General features: G+C 37.4%; 1 protein-coding gene across 1 annotated transcript in view; it reads left to right on the plus strand.

The window, feature by feature from the left end:
• The window catches only part of EXT2 (exostosin glycosyltransferase 2), a gene marked incomplete at both ends in the record, with an annotated part of 70,176 nt that overhangs the window by 20,791 nt on the left and 22,536 nt on the right, over positions 1–26,849 (plus strand). Inside the window, 2 exons of the mRNA XM_079537188.1 lie at positions 11,293–11,424; positions 21,287–21,476. Of these exons, the coding sequence (XP_079393314.1) occupies positions 11,293–11,424; positions 21,287–21,476 (322 nt within the window). The remainder of the gene's footprint in view (positions 1–11,292; positions 11,425–21,286; positions 21,477–26,849) is intronic.

The raw sequence follows: 26,849 nt of genomic DNA on the forward strand, positions 1-26,849 counted from the left end.
CTACTCTCTGTTCTCCCTCTGCATAGTCTATATCACATCACACTTCTTTATCAAATTTCCTTGCTTCTCTAAACCTTTCCTTCATTATTCAAACTTCGTTATTCAAATAAGGATGTAAATGCTCTGTATTGCTGTAGTATTTGCATTTGAGTGTGTTAAACGCTAATAGTAAATACAACTTTGTCTTGGATCCATTTTCATGATGAGTGGATAGAGATATAAATAACTTTCCCAAGGTCAAACTACAGTGTTAATAATGGAACTTAAAAGTCTTGGATCCTGTTTTAATGACTACATCAAATGTATCTTGCAACACAGTGGAAATGTTTGGCTTTAAGTTACAAAGTCTTTGCATGTTCTGTAGAGGCAAACTGCTGCCAGATAATCTTTAAATACCTTTTCCTTTAGTCTTCCTAAGTTGTGCAGATGTATCTAAGAGCTTCTTAGATGTCTGTGTGTGTATCTTTGTTAGGACTGAAGAAGTGGACTGTGCTAGAAATATACTGTAATGCCTTTTAGCTGACAAGCAGTATAACTTGTATTATATACTTGTGAGGGTTGGTTCTTTCCTCTTGTTAAAGTGCTGTTAAGCTTCAAAAATAGTTTCCTGCAACTCGACTCAGCTGGGTAAGGGAATTCTAGTCTCACAGGATCCATGGAATACATCATCTCTGTTCCCTCACACAGCACAGTGTACTGTAAGATGCTTCCCAACACTGTAGCAAACAATAACAGGAAAATGTCAATGGTCCTGGTTGAGATACTGGTTAAAAACTTTCCTGATCCTGAATCTGGTGATTAGGTTAAGCCTGAGAATGAGTGAAAAACCTGTTAACCAATTGTCTGAAATACTTCAGTAAGCTAGCAGCACCAAACCTGGGCTGTGCACTCTTCCTCTTACTACTCATTTGTTTCTGATCTATTGCTACCTGTGTTTAGCAACCAGTGCTTTATGGAATCCCCTGAGAATTGAGTTCCATCTCTTGCAGATGCCCCGTTACATATCTGTCAAGAGGGGAACAATAGCTACTTCCTGACACTCTTACTAATGCAGAATAAATAGTCAAACACAGGTCAGCGGTGTACTTTCCATCTTTATTTTGAGATAGCAGGGACTCTGTGAAGAGACTTCATGCTTATCTTTATGATTACTTTTTTTTTTCTCCAAACTCCGCTTCATGTAGTAAGGAACATTCCTCTTGTAGCACACTATTTCAGATGTTCACCAAGATGAAATGAAAGACTCTAGTTGGTGTCTATCAACTCTTTTGTTTATGTAAAATTATTTTCAACCCCTTTCCTTTGCAATGTGACCATCTGACAGTGTTAACACAGCCAGCAATTATGGAGTCACAAAGGATGAAGTGTGTTCACACAGCTTAAGGTTATGTCACTTAATTTTTAAGATGTTGAGGAAGAAGTCAACACCAAGTTGTAAACTGATTTTTTTTCCTATAGATGCACAGTGGGGAGGAAAAAAAATAAATGACATGACTACCAGTCCTTCAGGTTTTATCCTCAGAGAATTTAGTAAGCCACATTTGTATTGAATCAAAGCAAGCAGTAACGCTCACTTAAAATTGCTCAGTGTTTGGAACTGTTTGAGTGGGGTATATATATGTTTATGCTCACTTAAAATAGAGCTATATAGCTTACAGGAAACATGAAAACGTGTCTTCATCAAAAGGACATGTTCTTCCTCATACAGGGCTTAAGCTCTGAAGTGAGGTATGCACTGATTTTTGAATGCTATAATGTGGTGGTAACTCTACCTAGATCATTTTTTTTCTTGCTTCAGAAAGCTGTCCTTTCATGTGTGTGATTGGCATTGGGCTTGCTTTATGTTTAAATTCTCTAATCAAGGGAATTTAAGCTTCTATTCTCCCAGCATTAGTACAGCAGTCATGGGAAATATCAAACAAGCCAGATCTTGTTGCAGCAGTTGACACAAATAAAAGCGCTTGTGCTTTTATTTATTTATTTTTGATGCTGGATGCTGATTAAAAGTTTCCAAGCATCCTTTAGCCATGTTACAAAGCCAACCAGCAGAGAACAGGGCAGCTGCTGAGAAGGGGAGATGCTAGTGGACGTAGGACAAGATCGCAGTGGGAAGCGTCAGTGTGTGTAACTCAGAAAGCTGGGAAAGGTGTAAACAGATCCCCAATTTATCTGTAGAGTGGGCTCTCCAAACACTGTTTTATTGGCCAGTGGCTCCTGCTTTACTAACCTCTAACCTCCACAATACTCAGAGGTGCTGCCCACCAGCCAGCCTTGTCTTTGAACCCCCCTTGGCTCCTGCCACCTCAAAGGCTTGCAGTCAGATTCCTGTGTTTTGCTGGGGACCTCACCTCTCAGCAGGATGCCTGCAGCAGGGAAAACTGATCCACCCTGAGAACATAGACATATTTGAAGGCAATACCACTGGGACTAGAAACCTATTGCTTTCAGTTTCAGGAGCTGTCCATCATTTGTCAAGAAACGCAGCTAAAACATTCCTGCAGCCCCCAAATTTTGGACATAGTGTAGTTGAATATTCTCTACAATTGCATACACATATTTGTTCTCTATTCTTTTCTGGACTGCTGTAGAATCAATGGTAGCATAAACCTAAGTTACCACTGTTTGGTTTCATGCAGTTAACAGGGAGTGTACGAAGGACCAGCTGTTGTAGAAAGGATGACACACACACTCAAGTCATTTTGTCTGCTCCTCAGGTTAGGTATGCCTGCCCCTTCACAGTAACAGCCTGTTGAAGTTGGAGTCATTAGAGAGCCTTACAAAATCTTGGAAACTGAAGGGGAAACTGAACTGATTGTCTTTACATCATTATCAATGACTATATAGATACAGATATCTAGAAACCAGTTGAGCATCTGTATTATTCTCTCATATCTGTTATGACAACACATCTTGACTTGTAAATAGGAGGACAGCGCTGAACACTCTTTGTGAGCAAAGGGAATGGAATAAATGGTGGTTATTTTTGCATCATGCTGTTTTAAAGCTCTAAGTGCTCCATTAATCTGAACTTTTTTTTTTTTTTAAAACCTGCTCCTTTCTTTACTGATTGTCTCCCTGCTTTGCAACAGTATTTCCAATTACAGCTGAGATTGGATGGGTTCTGTGCTGCTCATAGCATTGATATCCATTTCTTGATTCCATCATTGAAATTTATTTTGACAATGGCTTTATAGGGTGCCAGGGCAGAAAAATCAGGTTTCCTGGCTGGTGCAATGTTGCCTTCTTCAACAGATTCATCAGGTTGACATAATCCTTAGTCAAAAAGCAAGTTTGAACTGAAGAAATCTGCAGTAGGAGGGAAAAATATCAGTGTTGAGTGGTATTATTACCTACTTAAGTTTTGCGTTCTTGCTATTTTAGAATCCAGTTACTATTGTTGGGACCAGAAATATTGGAAATCTATTTAGTGATGTAGGATTTCAAAACCATGTAAAATGTTACTATTTCATTCTATTAGAATAGCTTCTTCTCTGTCTTATATTTGAGTGAGATTTTGAGCAGTGCAGGCTGTTGCTCGTAACAGCAGATGAAAACTTTAAGAAATAGAAACCAAGCCACAAATTATCTACAAGTATGGAAGCAAGACTTGAAATTTTAACTTTAACAGGTGTGCATCAGAGAACCATTTACATATGCATACAGTGTTTTTTCTACATATAGATTATAAGTAATAAGCGATTCTTTTCAAAACACCAAAGAGGAGAATTTGAAGAAAACTGCAGTACAAGAAGCTTAACATTAATATCTATTCTTGCACTAACGTTTTCCTTTACCCTTAGCTCCTGTGAGTCAGCATTTGTCAAGTAGTTTAGTAGCAATAAAACTGAGAGTCTGTATAAGTGAGCTTCTCCCAAGTGGCTGGTATCTGAAGGGTAAGACTAGCATTTTGAACTCTGGCCTCTGTTCCCTTATGAATTGGCAGCTTCAAAAAAAAAAAAAAAAAAAAAAAAAATCTGGATAGTGGAAAGATTTAGTTCTACTTTTCATAGTGTATCTGAAGTAGGCAAATATGCTTGTTTTAGGACTTGAAATTACTACAATTGAGAGTATTAATTTAGGGATTAAATTCACAGACTATTTTACTTTTGAAGAGATGGTTTTTGAGACTGAATTACGATAGACAAGCAGCACCTCAAAATGTCCATCCAGAATCTCTTTCTTTAAATGTAGGACCGTAATGATATGAATGTTTTGCTTGGTGAGCCTGCAGAAGTGTCTTCATTAACAAATGTTTCTCCATAGGCATATCATAAAGGTTATATGAGTTAAATAGATGAATATTTTGAGGAGGTTTACTTGGGAGTCAAGCACAATTAGGAAACAAAAGTAGAATGGAATTTCAGAATAATATTAAAGGAACAACATCATGTTGCAATAGAAGCAAACCTTAGTTATCTGGAAACAAATGTACGTGCCCTGCATTATCCTAGTATCATTTGTCTTTTTTACTTCTGAAGAACCCTCTAGTTTGAGGTTTGGCAAAACTCAGTGTTGAATTGAGGATTAGTTTTTCCCTGAAATTAGACACTCTCGACCACTCCTTATCCTTTAAAATGGCATGCTGATATTTTGAGTGCTTTTCATGTAATACGCAACTACTTTTTTAGATAGGTACTTGCTGGCAAAATGGCAACTATACAATAAGAATAGGTCAGAGTTGAAAAAGGCATTTAATTCAATCTGCTATAAAACATAACAATCATCTGGACAGTTTTTCAATTTGATATAAAAGAGTGCTTGCTTACCAGTATTCCACAGAATTCCTTAAAATTCTTGGTTGTAGAGACAGTAATCAAATCTTCACTTTCAGATTGTGTTTTCTAAAGGGTTTACCTTGAGTTTGGGCATAATTATACTGGCACTCCAAAAGACTCCCATGATTTTAGAGCTGGCTTGATTTTTCTCTTCCATAAATTATGCTTGACAAACATGCATTGTTGTTTCTCCTCACGTCAAATCTTTTTGTGTACCTGGGAAAAAGGTGTCCTGATAAATTTTGCAATTTTGAATTTTTTGCTTACTTCTGTCCTCCTCTCTTACTTACTTAAAAGGAGAGGCACAGACTGTCCAGGATGTATTTCAAAGCACCAGACTTCTCACTTTCTCTCAGAAGAACCCATTTTTTTTCCCCCACTGGTGAGAGGGAAGAGTGATCCAGCCAATTTTAGACTTGTTGAATTTGATTATATGATATTGCTCCCGAGGGCCCTACCAAGCAAGCACTCATTCAGAATCAAATTCCTATCATTATCATTGTACAGCAACAATACATTGCCATCTAATTCTTAGTTGCATGAAGTCTTCTGAGTGTGTTTCAGTAAACCTGTTTAAAGAAACAAGGATGTCTCTACTTTTAGTTGAGACCCAGCTGGTATCAGCTTTGCTGAAGAAGTGGTACATATGAGTAGCAAAACAGTTTTTGGAGCAGGGAACCAGCTGTGGACACACTGAAGTAGTGGTCCAGAAAGAGGAAACAAAAATGTGTGAATTTGGGGTTTTGGAGTCCTCCATCAGAACCCAAGATCTCATTTAGAAACCTATGCACTAAATGATTGTTTCTGCAAAAGATCTTATGTCTTATCTCTTCAGTCTGATTTTACCTTGAGGGAATAGACTGGAGTGGGGGAGTGAGAACTCAAGCTTTCTATCTGATTGTTAAATAGCATCAGCTATGCTCATATGCATCTTTATTATGAGGCAAATATATAATTCAGTTTATCTTGAACCTCAGTCACCTATCTGATCTTACTGCACAACAGAAAGGGTATGAAGTGCATGTGAGCAATTACAATAGCTTACTTAATGGGCAATAATTAGTTAGATTTTGGTAACTTAAAAAGCATTCCATTTTATCACAGTATTGTGCAGCTTTAGAGCCTGAAGGTCCTTGTGGTTGAACTTCCATGACTAGAGCTGGTAGATACACAGCAGAGATGTAGGTATTTCTTTGTAATGCCTTTTTTGACTGTGCTGCATGTTTTTGCTGCCAATATACATTTTTTGTGAGTGGGCTGCAGCAGTCAGTTGCTTTGGAAGCATTGCTTGGCTTAACATAATTTTTATTAGTTCCAAGTTTCTTTTTACAAATAATGAAAGGATAAAGCTGGGTTCTATCCAATCCCAAATTTACAAAGGTCTGAAAAAGTTGCATCTCAATATGTCTCTAAGATGGATATTAGACACACTGCTGAGATGCTGAAGTAGAGGAAAAGGATCAAATGAATGTGAAACATTTGGCTGAAAGTAACTAACAGAACCAAGATGGAAAAGACAATCACATATCACCTGGATATGATTTTCAAGGCCAGAACTACTGCAGCAGCTACATCATGTTGTTCTCTTCACCAGAACTTCACTAAGTCAACTGGTCAGGGTGTGAAAACCAGGAACACTAGGAGCCATCAAGAAGGAAAAACACTGAAGGAGAGTCACGTCAGGTAGTATGAAAATGGTAATGTTCAAAGGCATCATAAAAACCTTTTCAAGGCATTTTGGAAACACTGAATTCCTGCATTGGGCAAAATCTTACGGTGTCATGGCTCCTGACCTAGAAGCTGAGAAAAGTAGTGGTTTATAGGCAGTTAACTTTTACTGTTCTTTTGTGAATCTTGTTTTTTCTTGTTTACTAACTTTCCTAACTCCCACCAAGTCATAGGCTGTGAAAAAAACAAGTCTAAAAAGTTTGCTTAGTGGAATATTTTTCCTTTTAATCTAAACATTACAAAAAGTATTCCTTTCCTTATTCCTAGTGTTTTTCTTTCCACAAACCAATCAGAAGATTTACATTGATCTGTCTTGCACTCTACTCTGGAGCACCATTAGTAGCATTAACACTAGAACTTATAAACATTATATGAATGGACTCTGTAACCTGATGCTGTGCTGGCTTGTAAAGAGCTTATAAAGAGATGCTAGGCCCCCAAGTGTGTTTATTTCTAAGGAAAATAACACCTTAACTAAATAAATGTTACTTTCTGTCATTAGGCTTCAATCTTGATGCCTGTTGCACTTATCCTGTTGTCTCCTACAAAAATAGCTGCAAATGGCTCTGTCCCAAGCTCTTGCCTCTATCGGTATATGCTCAGTATTTTCTGCCTGGTCTCTTCGTATCCCACCTGTACAAAACTCTGCAGCTGACAACAAGATTTGTTTGATGAAGTGCCGCGTTTTTCAGTCTATCTGCAAGTTTCTTAAAAGAACCTAAGTACTGTTACGGATGTTGCAACTGTTACTCAAAGTGTATACATGTAGCTGTAGAGATACATTAATACCTCTACATTACAGGAAGCATTTTTATCCTTCAAAGAAGCAAGGGGAAAAAGAGACAATTTAAAGCCGTTTCTTCCTAGCTTGCCTGTGTTTGTGACTTTGATCTGCAGATCTTACCTCTATAAGAGTGGTGAGGGTTTGGTCTCCAATACCTTCAGTGTTTGGCTTCTACAGTGAGGTGGTCTTGGCTTTGTGAAATTTTCTCCTGATTCAGATGAGTTAGTTTCATGGGGAATCTGTTGTCTCATATGATGTGCTAGTCACTTCAAACCCATCAGGCAACCCAATAATATCTTGTATTCCTCACTCCCTACCGAGTCAGTCATTCCATATCACAGAATTGTAGGGGTTGGAAGGGACCTCTCACATATTTCAGCCCCCCTTCTTGACTCTTCTGCATGTTGGTAAAACAGTTAAAGAAAACAGTACTTTTCCATCTTTTGTGTTGCATCTATCCCATATTTTCTATTTATTTAGAAACTCAGAAGAGGAAAAGAAGCTGTGTTTCTCAAATACCTGTTTGCAATTCCAGATAAGCTGTACACCCAGAGTAAAATGCTATAGGTTAGCATGTGTTCAACTGTGCTGTTTTGGCAGTTTTACCAAGTATACGTTTGATCTCTATTCACAATTTAGCTTGCTTGTGACCTGAGCAATATTTAGGTGTATACAAATTTAGCATTTCCTCCAAGTCTGTGGTCCACATAAGGTGTTTTCTCAGAAAGTTCCAAAGCCTAATCAAGCAGGCTCCTAGAGAACTAGTTGATTTCAGTCAAGTTGAAAGGAATAGCATCCTGACCATATCTTAGTTGCAGACCTTGTATAATCAATACTGTGTGAAAGACAAGATCTGTAAATGTGGATCACTTACTGCAAGATTCTCTAAGCCTTTTCAGGTCAGCTGTGACAACAATCAACGCACTGTAATTGTTAAAACTTAGAACTATTTCCCAGTATATTAAAGCTACTCTTGTGAACGTAACTATTGTCCTCCTGAATTCACAGATGAGGGAAAGATAAATGGACAGCTCAGAAAAACTGTGTAAAAATACTGAGAAAGTTGGCATAGGAGGCAGGAACAGATCTCAGTGCTGCTTTTCTTGTTTTTCTCTCCCATATCCCTGTCTGCGTTCATAGGATTTTTATTCCCCCAGGTATTCATTACATTCCAACATAAGCTTTTCAACCACACCAAGTAGAGCAGAAAATACATTTCAAATGGAATTGACACACATCTTCCCAATAGAGAGCTTTCCCAAAATGTTTAGCAATTCACCATGCTGAGCAGCAGAGACTGGCAAACCATGTTAATCAATTCTGCTTTATAAAAGCAAACAAGGTGGGGAGGAAGTAATGAGACCCTGAAACATCTGTTTGGGGACTTAGAATCCCCTTAGAAGGTTTTGAGTTCTTCCTTAAAGAAACGCACTCCAAAAAATTACCGCCAACTGTGGGAACATTTTCTAGCTCCTTACAAAAAATTAATTATATATATGTTAGTCCCTAAAAGATAAATACCCTCTGCCCTCTTCTCCACTGTTGCTTCTGGTTTTAAGGTGTAGTCTTACCTGATATTACAAACATTCTTTCAGCAAAGAGATGCTACATCAGATCCATCCTAGTTGTGCTAAAGGAGTTTTAGTTTAGTTAAAGAGTTGATTGTTACAAAGCTGGATAATCATAGTTACAATACAAATAATCTCAGAACTGATTAGGAATGTTGTCATTTAGTAACATGGAATACACATTCCCATCTACTCACAAAGTTGCGTATTGAAAGACTCCATAAAACAATTTCCACTTCATGATCAGCACTGCTTATAGCAGCAGTTTTCTCAAGCTGTTGTCTCATATAAAAATGATATTTGGAATCTCTATTCATTCTGTGTTTCAGTTTCTTCAGTTTGCTGATCTGGTCACTTTTAATTCTCAATTTATATTTTATTTTCTTTCCAAGTCTCATGCAGTGAGTTGTGTATAATATGGTTTATTAAGAAATGGGGCAGGAATAAAGGAATGTTTTGTTTTTTTTTTTTTTCTTAGAATGTGGTGCTTGCTTTATTTACTGTCTTTTTGATATTTTAAGGGTTCAGATGTAACTTATTCTAATGTGTTCATTTAATTGTTCTGCTATTACAGCTGGACATAATATTTGTTTTGAAGTGTGTTCTTGGTCAGACTCTATCAGGTTGTTACCCAGCTACTAAGCCTTATCAAGGGAAGAGAGAGTGATTCTGTTCTGGAGTGAAACTGCTTTGCATTTTCTCTGGATGATGAGTTGCAGAGAGAATTGTAACGTTTTGGATATGTTCCTCTATCACCTTTAGTAAAACTTTGAAATCATCTTTTGTGGTGCATGCTTGTATGTTTATGTCTTCTCATGATAAAGACAGTGCTCGAGTACGCTTCTCCCTTTTCCTGTCAGATTTGCTGTTGCTGTTTTTTAAAATTGGAACGTGATTTTTTTTTTCTTTTTAAATATTTACCAAAACTATTCTGAAGAACCTGTCTTACAGACTCCCCACAGAGCAGGGTGCTGGGGCCACTATCCTGGCCAAAGATTTTTTTTGCATTTTCCCTCTCCATAATCTTTCTTCTGCACCACTCTGTAGCTGAGGGATGCTGCAGCACAAATTATACAAGCAGGAACCACTCTTTGTCTTCTACTAAAAGGCAACAGCCTGCATAAACCCACAAGTGACTTACAGTTATAGTTAAAGCTATAGTTTTCTTATATCTTCAAGTCTGTACCTCCAAAAGCTTGGTATTCCTTCAGTAATACAATATTCTAAATAATAATATTCTCAGATCGCATGTCTAAAACTGGCCTTTCTGTAGAGTCTTTGTGCAGTTTAAGAAATACGTAACAGTAAAATAGCATTTGCCCAACTTTGTACATTTTTTTCCTTCAGTTGTTGCTTTCTGCTCTGTTTTCCTCTAATTGCTTTACCATCTAGATACAAATGTTGATACTGAACCATAGGGAGATTTTAAATTAAATTACTTTCTGGACACTTCAAGGTGCTGGAGTTTCCTGGAGAAAAATCAGGTTGGAAAATGTCACGTCTCTTGGGCCAAAACACTTGAACTATTTTTATTGGCAGTGCGTATTTCCTTTTGGGTTGGAAGTGATCCTTCAGGATCATTTGATGATTCTAGGCATTTTAAAAATATGTTTTTATCTCTAATAGAAAATAAGAGAAGTGAGCATTTTCAATTCTGAAACCTTATTTTTCTTCAAACGTTTGTGTCTTATGTGGAAACTGGGATAAGATTTAAACTTACCGTACAGGGCTTGAGAATGACTTCTCTGTGAAACCCCGTGTGCCTGGGTACAAGGAAATTACATGCTTCATTTCAGCATGCAATTTTACACTTCCTTTGTTGTAAATTAGTCCAGATGAATGTTTGTTATTAATAAGCAAAGTGCATGGACTGTTATGAAAGATCTTGATATTTATTTTTATAATTTTTTTGGCAGTTTAGGGGACTTATTAATTTGATGGAGATCATGAATACTAAAATTCTCCAGTTGATCTAGTTAAAAAGTGACTTAAGTTCCACCTTTTATGCTCCATGCCTTTATTAGGCTGGTTAGCTGCACGGTGGGTCCCTCTGCTTTGGAAAAATTGAGTATAACAGTAACTTATTTTCAATGGTCAAACTGCTTTTGTTGTTTTTTCAAAAGGAAAACTGATGATAAGAATGTGAAAGTGACTGATTTCTTTGAGGATTTGCAAGGTTTTTCATTCTTATTGATCAATTGTGAAGTAATGCTGTTGCTTCCTTTTATTGGCTGTAAGTCTTCTTTTACATGGAAGTGGAACTGAGTTTGAAGTCTGCTGGCACTACAGAAATATCCTAGTAGGAGTAAGCATGCCTCCTAATTTAATTTCCACCTGACTTGTTGACTACACTGAGCAGATAGTATGCGTCAAGCCTGAACTGATTATTGTGTGCTGGATCTGTTCAGTAGGAAAGTGAATTTTATTCTCTTTGCAGGCAAGGTGGTTCTGGGAAGCATATTTTCGATCGATGAAAGCAATCGCTCTTGCTACTCTTCAGATTATCAATGATAGAATTTATCCATATGCTGCCATTTCTTATGAAGAATGGAATGATCCCCCAGCTGTGGTAAGTAAATTCATTTGATTCACTCATAAAACAAATGACTTTTTCTTCCTCGTATAAGAGGTATGTGGAATGAGACTTGGTAATAATTCTCTGTGTGTTTGTGTATGCATTGTGTTGGTAACTCCAACAGATGAAGTTAATATATTTTTATGACAACTGGCAAAATAACTAGCAGTTTGTTTTATGTCCTGGCTGTGAAATATGAACTTTGGCTATTGCACTCCAAATTGCATGCTTGATTATTTATTTATTTGTGTATTTATTTATTTTTCATGCATGCGTACACACATTTATTTATTTTGCATTTAGGGTCAGTTTAGAACTCTCAGATTGAATAACTGCAGTGGAAATAGTCAGTGGAAATACTGACGATCTTAATTTGCAAGAGTCCTTAACGTAATTTTGCTGAAATAGCTGATTAGTCTTATGCCTGCAATTTTCTCCGTGCTTTTTTCTACATAATTTCTCTCGAACAGAAACCGATGATCAAAGTTTTGTTGGGGTGTTGGTTGTGGGGTTTTTTGTTTTTTGTTTTTTTGTTTTTTTGGTTTTTTTTTGTATTTTTTAAATGTTTCACTGGTTGAACCTTCCTCTGTTAAGAACAAATGCTGGAGAATTAATTAACCTTCTGCACCAGGCAGCTGGTTCTGATTTTTTACCATATAAAGGCTGCAGATGATTTTCACTCATAATCAGTTAATTTTCTCTGTGTTAAAATATAAAAAAATAGTTCTGTGTTACTAATAAAAACAAACTTGTTAACTGTCTCTCTTTATGGTAAGTTAAAGAGAGTCTCTCTGGAAGCTGTGTAGGAGTGCTCAGGAGTAGCGTGTTTTACTTCGAACTCCTCGGGCTGATTGAGTGTGAACAGTTGTTAGGAAGGGCTAGAAGACAAATTTCTGCTGCCTAGCCAAAGGCATTGGTCTACTTTTGTCATTGACTTGAGAACAAATGTGACAATTGTCAGTTCTTAAGCAACAAATTAGCTGCAGAAGAAGAATGTGTTCTATAAATGGGGAGTCAAAGTATCTTAACACCTTCAGATTATGCTAGCAGGTCAAGCATCTTGAAGCATCTAGTAAAATGAAGAGGATATCCTTAGGGAGGCTTTAAAAGGAATACAAAAAGCTCTTATGGTTCTCTTCTGTTCTGGAAACCGGTCAATTTCTGGAGAAGTTATACTTAAGTCTGGGCAACAAGCAGGCTTTTTCTAATCCTTCTTAAATACATACTTTGAAAAAAAGATATTTATACTTAGCTTTTCAACCTAGAGGTTCTCTTAGGCAGGTTTATTGCCACAGACAGAGCATGGTGTAGAGCAGAGCACTGAAGCTGCAGTGGAACACATAACAGCAGTGTCATGCTAGGGCAGCAGGGGAGTAAGCAGGAATGTTTTATCAATATGTAATGGCTAAGAAAAGTTAGAGGGCTGACTGCAATTAGACAGGCTGGAATTTGTCCAGCATATTGGAGTTTAACACCTCATATCATGAATCTCATGCCATACATGGTCAGTTCCTTGGTGACTTTATGTCTTAGTTGAAAGAATTTGATATTTATCCTAGTCTATGAAAATTGCTTAATATGTGCATGAATACATTTCTCACTTCAATATGAAACAGAAACATCATAAAAAAGTTCCTTTATGGGCTGTGTAAGCTCCATATTAGCCAGCAGCACAGTGTGCCTGTGACCCTTTCTCATGGGGTCAGTTAAAGAAAATAGAATTCAGATTGGGAATTGTTCAAAAGCAGTTAAATTTGTAGAACAGAAGTGCACAACCCTGTGATATCTTTAACTGTGTTTTTTGATAGCTGCTCTGAGCATGCATGAAAATTTCATTTTATCAGGCTCTTTTCGTGGTGTTTTTCTTTTTTTAGCCAACTAATGCTGTTGGGTCTTGAACCATGTTCTTTCCATGGAATTGAATAACAGGAGCCTTTTCCAGCCCATTTTTGAGATTATTTGTTAGTTGAATATATTATGTTTTATCTCTTTGAGATGAGAACGTATTGCAGTTGCGATCTATAAGGGAGTATATTCTCCAGGACTCAGATATTTCTGAATTCAGACAGTTTGGAAGGTGATGATATACACAATATCTGCTAGTAAATTTAATAAGTTGTGGAGATCTTTTAGAACATTAAAAAAAATAATTGTGGTATTCAGTTGTCAAAATTCTGCTCATTGCAGAAAAAGGAATCTACTTGAGCCCAAGTATATTTCTCATCTAAATTTGTGCCTAATGTGGACTCATAGCACTGTTGTGATCTCTAGTTAGCCTGGATGAAAAATAGTAGTTGGAAAGAAGGTACATGTGTGCTTTTGGGGTAGTCAAAGATGTTAACTGTATTCTCAAACTCTGATAAGAAGACAAAATAACTAAAGATGACTTGAATGTGTTCCTCATTTGCAAGAAAATTGCTATATTCATATCTAGGTAAACTCCAAGATTGAAACATTTAAAGAAAAGTTATTTCACATTGGCCTCAGGGTCAGGATATAGGTAACTGTTGAAGCACCTGCAAGTTAACATTAATATCACAGTGAAATGTGCAAGTAACTCAGTGCCAAAAATTCTTGTGTTATTGGCCAGAACTGTACCTCCAGAACTTGTCATTTATTTTTTCCCTTTGAACTAGGCTGGCTCAGCATGCAGTTCTCTAGCTCTCCTTGTTGTTCACCGTGATGTTGTGGTTAGTAAGGATTAAATGTAGTGCTTGTATATGTTCTCTTGTTCCCATTACATGGTTTAGATAGGAATAGAGTGCAGAGTTGCAGAAAGAGTATGTAAAAGCTGTAGGCAGATTAGCAGGAGGTGCAGAGGGTACAATCACAATTTTAATGCAACAGGCTTGCTTCAGTTAGAGATTCCTCTGATCAGTACAAAGCTGTTAATGAGTTCAAAGCAATAAGGTTTTGAAAATGACAGCATAGGTTTGGTTATGGAATATTTAGACAGAAATGGCTTGTATTAATTGTTACGTGTGCTTAATTGCTAGGAGAATGACCCCTTTCTAGCAGAAAGTCCTGAAAACTAACAGAGTTAGAGCTCAATAAAATGCCCTGGTTGTTAGTTATTTTGCTGCACGGTTCTTCCAACTGCTTCAGATGTAAAATAAAGCAGTGAAAGCATTTCTGCTTCAACAATTAGAGTAACTCATAACTGTCCAAGGTATGTATTATGCTCTGTATTTTGTTGAGCTGATGCAAACTCATGAATTTTCCCTGTTACAAGATTCGTCATCTAATTTCGGTCTATTTCCTGTGATTTTATATATTGCTGGCCTTTTATTGTTTTTATTATAGTGCAGTTGAATGAAGCCTATTTTGAGTTAGCCTCTAAGTATGATAGACAAAAGGTTCTTGGGGGCCTGATATACTTGATTAGGTATGGAACTACAGTAGCTGTAAAGGTGAAGCTGTGCATCATTCACAAAGGGCTGCCTCAAGTTTGACATCGTCTGCAAAGCAGGATTGTTAAGGACTTGCGACTGCTTTCTGAAGACTTTCTCTTTGCTTTACCGTGACTGATAACTGGTACCAGGAACTAGAAAATCCACAAACGTAATAATGATTACTTTCTCTTTTTAGCAAAATTACTTTGGTGTTTTTATCTGAGGGGATGGCTGTTAATTTGGACAGTCAGCATGGAAGTGATGTTCATGCATTTAAAATGAACGAGGCATGCTCATAAGCAGGTTCGCATATGAGTTTACCCCCAGATATTCCTCCTTTCTCGGCACAAAGAAACACCATCCCACCACCTTGTATTCAATCTGTAGTCACCCAAACACTCCAACTGCTCCAAGCAGATACTGTTGCCAAAAGAAGCAGTCCTGCATTCTTCCACATTTGGATGATGATTTCCTCTCCCTGTGCTACCTCCTTCTTGAGTTTTCCAAATCACTTGTGGTGAATTAACTGAAATCTGTTTCCTTCTGTAAAACTTACCCAGCAAAATAAAAGAAAGATGGGGAGGAACAAAGGAGGGAGTGGGTGTCTGGAAGGCTGCTTTTTTTGGCATGAGTTTGGCTTATATTGGCTCAAAATGTTAGTGAGACTGTTGCCTGAGTGTCTTCACCACCATGTGGGCACAGCAGCAGTGAGAGGGTGTTTTTCTAGCAGAAGGGGATATAAGGTACGCAGAAGATAAATGCATGTGCAGTTAATTGCATATTAATACACTGAGTGAGCAATGGGATCCAAACAATTTTATGTGTTCATATCATTTGACTGAAGGCTGATGTCCTTTTCTAAAGAAAAGTGGATGATTTTCTTACTTATTGTTTCCTACTCATACTGTTAAGGAAGTGGAAGAGCAGTGAGTGTATAACGTGCTGATACATAATGAAGTAGTAGTTTCAATAGCAGTATACTATGTTTTTGCCTTTTAGAGGAGAGGGCAAGTGGTGTTTTGTATTGGTTGGCCATTATCCATGGGGTAGCAGCAATCTATTATGTTCAAATAAGCCAGAAAATGGTGACTTATATGCTGTTCATTCTGATTGTTACCAATTTGGGCTGGATTAGAACTAATGATGTGGATTTGAGACATGGTCTGTTATCTTCAATTAAGAACTTTGTTGTGCACTAATGGGGGTAAATTACTTTTTCACTTCACAAACTAGCTATTTTGTGATTATTTAAGTTCTCCTTTTACTGTACTTCATACCTTCCTAACATATATGGTTTCTGGAAAATGTGTCAGATGAGTTTTTTCCAGTTTTTATTTAGTTGCTTTTGCTGAAATTCTTTTAAGCCTGTTTATAACATAGGCCTATAAAACATTAGGTTTTGTTTGTAAGTAGATGCTTTTGAGTTTTGACCTTGGGTGATGTAGATCAGACTTTAATAAATCACTTGAGAATATCACCATGCCTCACATACTATTAAACATACTAGATTTAGTTTTTCCCAGTGAGACAGGAAACAGAACCATCGTTTGGCTTAAACTAAAACAAATAGACAACTTTGTGCAACAAATGCCATTGCTTTAGAAAATCCTATGCTGGATGTTCATTTGTGGGCTCTGTCCAATTACCAGGCAGATCACACTTTCTAAATGATTTCTAAAACTACTTTTAAGCTCTTTGACTAGAATGTTATAGCTCATACTCCCCAGATGATGCCAATATTATAGTTGTACTAACATCCTGGTATCTTCAGAACATTAACCAAATATTAATATACACTTTTATAAAAGTTATTTACCTGTAAATGAGAAATGCCCAGGCTGCCATCCAACCTGGCCTTGAACACCTCCAGGTGTAGGGAATCCACAGCTCTCTGGGCAGCCTGTGCCAGCACTTCACCCCCCTCTGAGTTAAAGAATTTCTTCCAAACGTCTGATCTAAATTTCCCTTACTTTAATTAAGGACTATTCTCTCTTGTCTTGTCATTATTAAATCATGTAAAAAGCTGGTCTCCCTCCTGTTTCTAAGCTCCCTTTGAGTACTGGAAAGCCACAGTGAGGTCCCCCTGAAGCTGCTTTTTCTCCAGACTGAATAAGCTTAACTCCCTCAACTTTTCTTCAAAGGAGAAATGCTCCAGCCCTCTAATCCATCTTTGTCACCCTTTGATTCTTCAACCTACACGCCTTATTGAAAGCGTGAATGCAAATTTTATTCTTGATAATTCTTTTCTTCTCACTGAAAATTGTTAAAATTAAAGAGTTGAAGAAACGAACCTGAAAAGTTTTTATGTCAAAAGATGTGTTCAGCCAATAGATTCAGTGTCAGAAGGGCTCGGACAGCTGATAAAATTTAAGCAGCTAAGCAAAAAAAAGATGCTGAATAACTTAGCATTATAGTCGCATGATATATTTTGGCATTTGTAATCTGTAATTCACGTGGTGTCACATTTCATCACTCAAGTAGGAATAGATAGAAACTCCTGTGTGCCTCATAGCTAAAATGATTTTGGGGAAGGTTTGTAACCTTCATCAGAATGTGAAATGTTGGGCATGCAACTTGACTTGTGATTCTGCGGAGCATAAGTGCTGTGGTTGGCTCCAGAGAAGGAGAGAGGTTAATTCCTTCGGTTTTGCCCTATGACCACTCGAGGATGGGAAGCATGATGAAATACTTTCTCAAAGTATTCAATAAAAGCTTATCATGAATAATTGGAGAAAAATAGAATAAATCAAGGCCTTTTTGGTCTAGTGATTCATAATTGAAACCACATTGAGGTTAGGATTGATATTCTGAACAAAGCAGCTGAAAAAGCCTTACATTGGCAAGGGATGCATCTCTGCTTTACTTAGATGTATAGACAGACTACTTAGCTATTGTATAAGTTCAGCATTCTATTGCCATTGTCTCTATGCTTTTAACTGAGAATTGTAGTCATTCAAGCTGTATGATTTCTAAAATATGTTGACTAAAACAAGAACTAAATCTGGTTATTGAAAATAAAATATGTAGGGAGGAAAACCCACTGTCTTGTTCATGGTAACAGTGAAATTTCATTCCAAACTGCTGTTACTGATTTTTCCCACTAAAAAATGTCTGGGAAGTTCTTGCTTTATTTCTAAGATACAAGTATGCATGCACAACTGCAGTAGCCTGAATCCTTCCTTGTAATACTTATCCAAGCTTGAAATCTCCTCTCTCCCCAGCATTAAGCCATCTCAGAGTTCTTGCTGTTATTCAGGTCCCACTACTTTGGCTGTTCATGTGATCTGCAAAGGGCCGCCAAACCTAAGTGACATGAAATTACTCTAAGGAAACTGGTGTTTGAACTTGATCTGTTTTGCCCATAAAAATGATTCACAACAAACAACCTATTAATCTTAGATTCATTATCCTGGCTCCTCTAATTATATTAGCTGTGAGGGCAAGAGTGAAGGATTGTCTTATCCGTAGTTGAATGTCAGCACTTTGTCAAGGAGAGGTGATGGATAATCAGTCCAATGCTGCTGTTTGCTCTTCTTTCTGAGAGTGAAAGTCCCTATGAATTTCCATCATGAGTGTTAATAAAGATGGGTCTGGAGCAAATGTTCTTTCACCCTTGGTTTCTTGATCAACAACTAGGAAAACCCATCCCTGTGTCATTATCCACTTCATACTTTGCTGCCATAATGGAGATTTAATTAGATTGCTGTTGAATTAATTGCCTGCATGGTTTGCTTTTCCCGAGGAGAAATCTGGAAGACTTTAGTAAATTATGGAGGCTTGAATTTGCCCGATTTCCTGCAGAAAGCAGGGTCAATAGGTCTCAGACTGTAGACACACTCTTCAGGCAGGCAGCAGGGGGTTGGCTCTTAATGGCACTTGAGAGATGCTTAATTGCCTTTTTGAAATGTTTTTTCTCAAATGAGCGGCTTGGTTCTCCCATCCATTAGTGTGGGTCTACAGGCTTTTCCTTTCCATCATCTAGTAGTAGATGCATGAGCAAAAACACCTGAAATGTTGTCTTATTTTTCCTAAGTTATAAACAATAGGGGAAAATGTTTGTGCCTTTCTGAAAGTAGTAAAAGTAGGAATTTAAATGTACATAAAACACAGGTTTTTAAGAGAAATTATGATAATTTCTGTAGCTACATGTACATGTGCATCTTTAATTTTTCTTTGAGTAACTGAAATAGTCTTAGAACGATATAAACAGTATACTCCTTTTCAAGGGATATTATAGCAAGTAATTTTGTAGCAGATGCTATGGCCACAGAAAAAGCGGAGACTATTAATTTAAGTGGCAATACCCACCTGTAAATAATAAATACAGATTAAATACATAGAATACAGAATAAATACATAGATTACTTTACCAGTTATTTCTCCTTGTAGGGCAGAAACATAAGATTTTCTTGGTAGCCTGCTGACGATGAAGTTAAACCTCAGCTACAAGTATTAATGAAAAGAGGGTTCTGAATGTTGTTTCAAAGAGCTTCTCAACATGCAAGGATCATTTTGGGGTGGTGGTTAGTTGTGTGGAAATGAATTTGTAAGGCTTTAATGGGATGGATTTTGCTCTATTGGCATTGTGATTGTGACTTGCTGTAGGAACTTTTGAAACTGGAATAAAATCAGACACTTAGCCCACTTGTATAACTGGCATGCAAAATTTGTCTCAGCATGTATCCACTGTTAAAACAATGAATATGTATATTCTGAGTTACTGAATGTAGTACTCTGCTATCATAGGTAGCCACGTCCCTTTCGTGAACTGAAGTTGAATACATTTGTTACTATTTCTATTACGTCTGTGGGCTAAAAACTGCATTTTTTTCCATTAGGAACCTCAGCAACACTGTATACCAAATACTACTTGCACGAGACATGATAAAGGGCGTCTGCAGCTGAGGACTAATCTGTCTTTCCAGCTGTTTTGAGAAGTTTAGTAATTGATATTACTCCTACTGACAGATTCTTGCCTGGAACATGTCCTTAGACCATCATAGATAAAACAGTGTGCTAATATTTGTGCTTAAATTAAAATTGCTTTTCTATCTCATGTATTTATCCTCCCTTCCATGCTGATATGTATGTAGAAGTAAATAGTATTCACATTGTATTTTTTTTTCCTTTGTTATAATGGTCAAAAATGCTATGATCTGTTTGAGCAAAATAGGCTCAGTTCTCCCTGTCCTCGTAGTTAGAAAACATTCTAGTTAGAAATGTCTTACCACTGAGCATGAGGAGGGTGACTGTAGAGCATGTGAAGAAAAGTAGCCCAAAGACAAAATCAGAACACGGAAAATTGCAATATTTATTGATTTGTTACAAATTAAAAAAAAAAAAAAAACACACACAAAAAAACAAGAACTTGTTTTCCTCCTAACAAAAGCAGACTTATGAGTTTAGCTGGAGATCCTCACAAGGTTTCTGTAACCTGCAGGCAGTTACTGGCTGCTTATGAGTGTTCATAGTTTTTACAGGCTGGCGTTCAGAACTTCCCTGCAAAACAGCATTGCTCAGTTTCTGCTTTCCCAACTCTGCTTTTCACCTCATCCCAAAGGGTCTTATTTTTCCCTTTGCTTCTCTCTCTGACCCTTGGTATCTGCTTGGAACGTCAGCTGGAATGGAAAAGTTGAGACTAGAACACCGACGCTTTCATTCCTGTTGAGCAGTCCCTTCACTGCTTCCTCCCCTGCGTTGTTGGTTCCAAATGAGGTTGGCACACGCAGTGAGAATTTCACTGTCTTGTCTCTTGCCAGTTGAGCTGGCTTCCTTATGCTGGCAGTGTATTGAAATAAGACCTTTAAAGTCTTAAGAGGGATGCCCTAGTTAAAATTCAGGAAGGGTAAATAGCTCTCTGAAATTCATCTTTGTATCTCATGCTTTTTTTTTTTTTTTTTTTTTAAGCAGAATAGGTTTTCTCACCCCATTTAACAAACCAAATTTTGTGGGAGCTAGTACATTATTCTTCCTAGTGTCTGTTTTGGTGGGTTTTTTTTTTCCTTGATTCCCATTTTATGTTTTTTGCTGGTTGTTTTTTTTGTTTGCTTTCACTTCTGAAGCTGTGTGGCTGATTAGGTTTCTGTTTGTTTAATGAGCTCTGACTGTAAATATAAGTGTTTGAAATAGTGAGTAGTAAATGAGAATTGATTCTTGGTGTCTGAGTTCAAAATTTACCATAGTTTTCTTTCTCTGCAAATTCTATCTGTCTCTTCCACTTGATTTTTCCCTAAAACCACTCCTGTATGCAGTTTTGCCTGTAGGCAAAAATGAAAATTGAATTAACAGAGAAGCTGGAATGAAAGTTTTGAGAAATTGCTGAAGTTCACTTCTGCTGAAATTAGAGAATTATTCTGTCTACTCTGAGCCTACTTCACCTCCGATGCTTGAATGCTGACTATGTGAATTACTCCCTGCTGTAATACTTGTTTTTATTTGAATTATTTTATTGTTTTCCTTCACAGAAATGGAGCAGTGTGAGCAATCCACTCTTCCTTCCATTGATCCCACCACAGTCCCAAGGATTCACAGCAATTGTTCTGACTTATGACAGGGTGGAGAGTCTTTTCCGAGTCATCACCGAGGTGTCCAAAGTGCCCAGCCTGTCCAAGTTGCTCGTTGTCTGGAACAACCAGAACAAGAATCCACCTGAAGGTAAGACTTGGTCTAGGTGTAGTGGAGGAGGGTGAAACTGGGAGTAACATGCCTTCAAAAACTGTTCTGTAGTTACTTTCAAAACAGTAAACCGAGATTTTTGTGGCGACGCTTTTGAAAGTGAAATGAGAAGGGCCAAAGTAGATGAAAAGAAACCTTCCAGTTGTTCTACTGCCAGCTTAATGTCAAAGGTAACATGAAGTAGTTGCAGAGACATTGGCTTCCTTACCTTTGTTTTGGAGAGAGGTAAAGAGAAACCATCTTTGTTTTGTCAATGCTTGATTTTATTTCTCTGTAGAAAGACATATGGGCCTTGATTAAAATGTTTTTGTTTCCAACACATATGATACTGTGTTTCTCTTTGCACAACAGAATCTGATGGAAGCTGCAGGATCCCTCCAACTTTGAAATTTGTGTTTATTTTAAAATGAGGGTACATTCATAGACCTTTATTTTGTGCTCATTGCTATGTAGAGTGACATTCACAGAATCACAGAATCGTAGAGGTTGGAAGGGACCTCCAGAGATCATGGAGTCCAACCCCCCTGCCAAAGCAGGTTCCCTACATCAGGTCACACAAGTAGGCATCCAGGTGGGTCTTGAACATCTCCAGAGAAGGAGACTCCACCACCTCCCTGGGCAGCCTGTTCCAGTGCTCCGTCACCCTCACCATAAAGAAGTTCTTGCGCACAAGAACTTTGTGTGGAACTTCCTACGCTGCAGTTTCTGGCCGTTTCCCCTTGTCCTGTCTCCACACACTGCTGAAAACAGTCCGGCCTCGCCACTCTGCCCCCCACACCTTAGATATTTATAGACCTGGATCAGGTCCCCTCTCAGTCTCAAGGGGAGACTGTCCATTGGGGAGATGCTCCAGGCCCTTCACCATCTTCATAAGTTCTAAACATTGGTACTAAAACATGAGCATTATTTTGGGCAGTTAGTCTTCTTTTCTCATTCTTAATGAAAGCCTGTATCTACAGTACTTGTAAATGAGTTTGTTTCCTGTATGTCATAGCTATGAATTGGTCATTCTCATCTGAAAATGTAGGTGATATTTTTCTGGAAGAATAAATGCCTTCTTCTAGGAATGTGTGTTCAAAAATCCTAACTTTGGTGGTGCAGAACTTTGTGTATTCATCTGTCTTCTGGAGCAAATGAAGTCTGTTAGGACTCCTTGCTTTGTAACTGTATTTGCAGAAGCTTCAGCTGCTGCAGTTTTCCACTCTTCAGAGTTAGGTATTTGGCACAGTGGTAAGATGCAGTGCAAAAATTAATCCCTGACCACTTGTCTCAATCTGCCATGCTCTGACAGCTTCTCTGGAGCCAAGCTATTGCAACCCTCCACTTGGCTCATTTGCCATTTTGGCATCTTGTTGCAGTTCAAAGCAAGTAGCTTTATTGTTTGCTTTGAAAAGCATTCTGTAATACTGCTGTTCTAAACATCTCAGAATTTAGTGGTTTATAAAATGCTTTGCAAACTTTTGAAGTGAGAAGTGCTGCATATAAATTGATGCTGGAATTTTTGCAGTTAGAAGTTTTTCTCTGAAAGTTGAAATGCTTAATGTTACACTCATTCAGTTATGTAAGCTGTGAGCGAACATCTACTGAGTGCAGGTGGATTTGACCCAAATGGATTGTTTCCATGTTTTGCTCTGAGTGAAAAGGAAAGTAGAAGAATAGGAGAGTTGAAACAAATAAAACGTTGGCAAGATCTTTTCTGTTAAATCATTCATATTAATCTTGAACTTAGAAATTCTTGAGAATTGAAGTGTTTAATTTTTTCTGTCTTAATTATCATGAAGTCTAATAGCTTCAGAAAAAACTGCTGTTGCCTCTAAGCATAAACTTGCAATTGAATGCCCAGGAAGTTGTGCCCTTATGTTAGACTAAGCATTGCATCGAAGTAAATAACCATTTGTTTCCAGTGCTCCTTGTCTCCTTATTGCTGTTATAACCATTATTATCTTGGGCTATGGCTGAGGAGAGGTCAGTTTGATTAAATTAACTTGTTTCATTTCAGATCCATGCAGGGCATTCCACTTGGCTCTTCAGCCAGTCTCTCCTTCAGTCTGTCTATTAGTGATTCTAATCCGTGGACTTCAAAGCTTCTGCTGTTTATAGCCTGTTAAAGCCAGGAAGTTTCTGATGGATTAAGGCAAGGAATGAGTTTGAAGTTTGTAATGTGCACCACTGTCACTGATAAAGTCTAGTTTATTACCCTACAGTAGTATCTGCGTTTTTTGGGCCATTTTCTTTTAATTGATTATAGTAAAGCTGAGGTGCTTAACCTCCTCAAGCACCCAGAGCTGTATTTCCTGATCATTTACATATACAGGACATTTCTGTACAGAAGCAAGTCTTGGCTTTTGGCACTGCAACACTTTGTGATTTGTTTTTGTTCCAAGTGTACAAGAGGGAGGGCTGATTGGACAGCATCAAGGTTGTCTTTAGCACTGATTATAGGCAGTGAATTGTGAATTGGATTTGAATCTCTTGAAATGGAGCTGGCACAGTCTGCACAAATATGACATGGGCTGCTCCTTTGCCGTGTCATCACAGGAATAGTATTATAATTGAAAATGACACCAGTTACACTTGATATTTTTATCAGAACAAGTGTGTGTTGTAAACAGAGAGAATCTGTCCCTGGGAATTGAGATTTTCAAACACCTGCAAATTCTAGAATTCATGTTGATACTTAATTTTTAAAAAATGAATACTTACGTGCTTGTAATAATGCCTTTATGTAAGCAAAATTCAGTGAATACAGAACTTAAGAAGAGAATTAAAACGTTGTATAAAATTTAAGAAGCTACTCCCCTCAAGAAATGGATAATTCCATAAAGACTGAAATCTTTTTTGCTTCTCTTCAATATTTAGTAAATTTTGAGTTAGGAGGTACATTTGTCAGTAAAGCAGGAGTGTGGGGTCTACATAAAGCATACGCTTTTCAGATCTAATTGTGTGAGGGGCTAATGCAGCTCTGATATGGCTGACAAACTGGCAAACTCTTTATCACATTGCCTGATGTAAGTAACAAGGTCAACTGATAAATTGAATACTTGACTGGAAAATTTCACCCAAATAAAATACAAAATTCTAAGTTGGAGATAAAGTGTGTACATATGTATACATGTATACACACATACATGCACAAGCAATTAAAGAGCGATTTTCCCCTTGTCCTATGAATTTGTGACGATGACTCCTAAGTTGAAATGTTTAAGAGCTTCATGTGCAAGTCTGAGCACAACAACTATACATTTCTTTTATAATTAACGAGAAAAAATAAAGCACCTCCATCTAGTCTGCATGACATTTATTTTACAATGAAATAAAGCATCCTTGCAGAAGTACCCTTTTGTTTTCACTGAGTGTGAAGGAAATTTAAGGTGGCCAGTACAAACTTGAATGACTGGTCTTTAGCTACTTAGCTGTCTGCTCTGAATCCAGTTTGTTTTTCCGTGTGGTCACCTGAATGCAATGAGGAACACATATCTTGTCTCTCAAGATTTTTGAGACATAAGTTAGTGAGCACTGAATAACAGTGCTTCAATTAATTTTCTTAGGCATATAGTTCTTAAGGCTGGACACTGACCAGACACACATGTTCTACCTGCTCAGTGGGAGAAACTCTTTTTTTTACTGTGCCTCAGTTTCCGTGGCTGTAAAATGAATACAACAGTATTGTTTTCCATACAACACTGAGATCCGTAGTTTAAAACTGCTGTGTAAGTAGCATTATTCATGGCATTATTATTAAGAAGATGCTGAAATCTGTAATTGTAATCTACTTTTACATCAAAATCAAGAAGTAGAGGAAACTGTTGAAAGCAGTAAGATTTTCGTCTGAAAACCTTTAGGGCGTTAATAAAAATCTATTTTAACTGCTTATTCCCATTTTGCAGCTTTAGAAACTGAGGTCACAGAGGTGACATCTTCACCATCACTCAACTCAAGAGCAATGAAGAGATTCAGGAAGGTCTTGTGATTAAGTCTTTCTTTTGCTTGGTAGAAAGCACTCCCTTCCCCTGCTTTCTATCTGAGAGAAATGTGTAGACATGGATGTGAATGAAGAGGTGGAAGCTTTACTGTATATTTTGAGGTAATTGCTCAATGTGTGCACCAAAATAGGACCACGGTGCTATAGGTGAGACTGGAAATCAAGGCTCTAATTTTATGTTTGGACTCAAAATATGAGCGGTATCTTAGGAGAAGAAAAAAAAGCTTCAGCAGAGGCAAGTATGAGCAACGCAGGAGTCTTGTGGAGGCATCTCCAATTTTTCACAGGGCCAGCGGTAAAAATGTTGGATCTTATGTGTGAAACAGCAGAGAGGAAGTATCGCATATGATAATAATTTTAATCCAGAATTTTAGTGCTTTAGGGAATAAATTTGCTAATCTTAAGTGTTTTCTAAATGTGGGGGGATGTGATCTCTGTTCTGTGTCTTTGGCTCAGTTTTGTATATATACTCACCCATATGGGTTGTATAAGAAGTCTGTTAACCCAGCCATAACATCCCATGACTCCATGTATGATATTAATAAAAAAAAAAAAAAAGCTTTGAAATACTATAGGAAAAAATGATTTTCTCTCACTCACTCTGCATCCAATATAATAAACATTGTGGTCCAAGTGTCTGCTGCTGGGAATATTTGCGTAGACAGGATGTTTTTTTTATTTTCTCAATTCAGCCAAATACTTTTGCCCTTTCATTTGAATTTGTCTAAATTACTAGTTCTGATGTTCAAAAAAATAGTCTGTGATAGTAATTTCCACTAACATTTCATCGTGTGTTTCACGTTTCAGACAGTTGAAGAAATCATCTTGTCTACCACATAAATGGTATATAAATGCATTACACTTCATAAATGCACAATAAGCTAGAAATCATGTCCTACAGTTTGATTCCTCATTAGGTTCATTTTTATCAGAATAAAAAGTATATTTTAAAGAATGTATATTTTCTGCGTAGTTCTATAAGCACAGTTTCCTGGACCTAAGTTGTTGATGAACTCAGAATAAGGTATAGACTGTATATTACCACAGTAACCATGTCTTTCTTTTGGTTTGATAGTATTAATAGACAACACTGATATAAGCCATTGGGGATAAAGATCCTGAGGGCCCTATAGATCACTGTATCTTAAGGGGAAAAAAAAAAAAAAGAAGAAGCCTTAAATGGCAGCTCTTATCCTACTGTGCCTTTAATGCTGGGCACTAAGGATAATTCAATATTCTATTGAATTTCTTTTTAGGCTTTAAATTAATTTGTCTTCTTCACAGCGTACTTTATGCCATTTTCTTTGATTAGCTAGATAACGAATTGAGGACTGTTCTAGTCTTCTATGAATCATTTTAAGGTTGTTTTT

The sequence above is a fragment of the Tetrao urogallus genome (assembly GCF_951394365.1).
Source record: "Tetrao urogallus genome assembly, chromosome: 6".
Lineage (NCBI taxonomy): Eukaryota > Metazoa > Chordata > Aves > Galliformes > Phasianidae > Tetrao > Tetrao urogallus.